The following is a 2,500-nucleotide window of genomic DNA, read 5'->3' as shown; positions in this document are numbered from 1 at the left end:
GACAATTAAACAAAACAACGGCATTAAAAGAGAACACAACTCACGCGCAAGCTTGAACGTTCAAACGCTGTTGCCAAATTTGAAAACAATTTACCGTGCGATAATCAAGTAAATTCGCTCAGGCTACAATTGCAACAAATCAAGTTTTGAACCCTATTCAAGATACCGTTTGCGTTGCCACAGCAGCCAGGTGATCACGTGATAAGTTCAGGTGGTAGAGCACAGCGCATATATCCTGATGATCATGAGTTCCAATCTTGTACAAACATGATATTTTTGCGGGCTTTTTTTCTCAGCTGAAAATTCTTCCTTGAGCCGCCAGCTAAGCGGCAGTGTCATTTATTTCGTCACTGATATACTCCACCGTTGACACGCTGCTCTAAAAATCGTACATCTAACACGTTTAAGCACATAGTATCGGAAATAATAAATTCTAATTTTTAAAAAAAATTGAATTGGCATTACCTAAGACCAGAGCCGTCGAGAATGAGAGCGGAAAAAGTACAACATCTACAAGACACCATATTTTAAGAAACAACCAGAGGCCAGGTCTTTGTATTTTCCAGTAGCCTCCCCACACGGTATGCCATCTTTCATTCAAAATACTGTCGACTACAGGATGTTCAAAAAACTGCAAGAAACGAAAATGATACAAGAAAAACCCAACACCAACAAATACTTTAAAACCTTCGGGTTGTATGAATAAAACAATGGTTACCTTTTTCTGCTCAAGCTTTGTTGCGGTCTTTAATATTACGTCTAATTCAGGATTCACACTAAAAATCCGAAGAGTAGAGAGATCTGTATGTTTCAATGGATCCAAGAAACGCAGTGTGAACTCTTCCACTTGTTCGGCGAGCGCATTAAAGTCAACTTTATCGGCTTCGTTTCTGGCTGCTCGTTCACGCAGCTTCTCAGAGACCTGAGCAAATAAAAACACCAACATCAGAGAAGTTCTATGGAATTTATCAAGCCTCAGCAATCTCGTCAGACAACCTCTGTCAGGTTGCGCTCTTGAACTTTAGGATTACCAGGCAGTAGATGAAATACAATTTTTAAACAAACTTCATGCTCCTCGTTCTAGGGGTGAAAAGTATTAAAACCACTGGGTATGGCATTCTGTTCGACTCTGTTGACTTTGAAAGTAAGGTTTAGGCTATGTCTACACTATACCGGTTAGCTTATCGCGTGGACACGAAAATACTCTAGTCTTGTATGAACACAAACGACCCAGACATGGAAGAAGTCCTTCACACATGTCAAGGGATCGCACGGGAACGTTGGCCGAAGAAGGCTTGGTGCTGAATTGTTATTCACAAAACACTCGTACAGCGGTTTATTTTCGGGCGTTTCAGTTCAATGGTGGCTTCGAAGGCAGAGTTTTCCTGGACAGGCGATGAACTGGATACTATTCTTTTTCGTTTTGCGCTTCTGTGCAAATCTATAAGTGTGAGTATGTAAGGGCCTCAGTTGGGATGGAACAAGAGCAAAGTACGAAAAGATAAACTAAGAACTTGTTGTAGAACGATAAACTCATGATGTGCTTGAGATAGCAAAAACCACAAAAGTACCGTTCTTCGCTCCCAGTCATTGACTTCCGCTACGGTAACGGTTCGATATCTGTTCACACTACCCCAAAGAGTGGCACGAGAACCTATCCGATACGAGACAATTCACTCTCAAGATCAAAGCGCCGCAGCTCCGCTCCGTTGCAAAAACCGCGTTGCAATCAGCGTTTTGTGTGTGAACAAAAGCCCTATCCGATAACGGTTTCGTGACGGAGCAAGAGCTATCCGTTTTAGTGTAGACATAGCCTTACTTTCGTTTTGGAGTGGACAGTGGGAATGGAAATGGCTTTACATTACCTTTTTATACTACGTCATTTCACTAGGCGATTATCGTTGGAAGAGAGGAGGGCTGGGGTACACAATCTGCTACCTCGCCTCCCTCTCCTTTTTCAGTCTTCCTTTTCCAGTGGTTTACACGTGATTCCAGGACGTTTGGCCACCTTGTGTTACTACGCAGAATAGGATGAAAATTCTCATTTCTAAAACGAACGATTTATTTACATTTTACAAATAAAACATCTTACTTTTATTGCCAACAACAGGGGGTTTTCTCCGCAATTCATCAAAGCCGTTGCCGTCACTCTCTCTTTAACCAATTCATAACTTTGTTCTTCCACTATTTCCAGTAATAATTCTTGCTCCCCGATAAGTACTAGGGATAAAAGAAATCATATAGTTAACCAATGCTATTGTTAATGAGCCCTTTCTATTTATGAAGGTGTTGATCTGTCTCGCACTTTATTAAAATCTAAGGGAACGCTGACCAAATTTCCCCAGTTTAGCCGGGATATCATTTAGTCCGATTAGTCAACGGTCCATGAAACTGATTTCACCATGCCCACCAAGTACTGCCGCTTAATTCCATGCAGCCCTCAATGATGAACTGAAAATGTGCCAGGATTTGCTTACATTTTTCTGCGTTACGTTTTTGC

General features: G+C 41.5%; 1 protein-coding gene across 2 annotated transcripts in view; it reads right to left on the bottom strand.

Moving 5' to 3' along the window:
• Window positions 1–2,500, bottom strand: part of LOC137969940 (transient receptor potential protein-like) — a 42,765-nt gene that overhangs the window by 30,668 nt on the left and 9,597 nt on the right. For both annotated transcript variants that reach the window (XM_068816355.1, XM_068816354.1), the window contains exons 5-7: window positions 2,093–2,220; window positions 719–922; window positions 466–631 (exon numbers count right to left, since the gene is read on the bottom strand). In XM_068816355.1, coding sequence (XP_068672456.1) covers window positions 466–631; window positions 719–922; window positions 2,093–2,220 — 498 coding nt within the window. The remainder of the gene's footprint in view (window positions 1–465; window positions 632–718; window positions 923–2,092; window positions 2,221–2,500) is intronic.

The sequence above is a fragment of the Montipora foliosa genome, chromosome 9, assembly GCF_036669935.1.
Source record: "Montipora foliosa isolate CH-2021 chromosome 9, ASM3666993v2, whole genome shotgun sequence".
NCBI lineage: Eukaryota > Metazoa > Cnidaria > Anthozoa > Scleractinia > Acroporidae > Montipora > Montipora foliosa.
The sequence above is the reverse complement of the archived record's forward strand: the minus strand, read 5'-3'. Positions and strand labels throughout refer to the sequence as shown.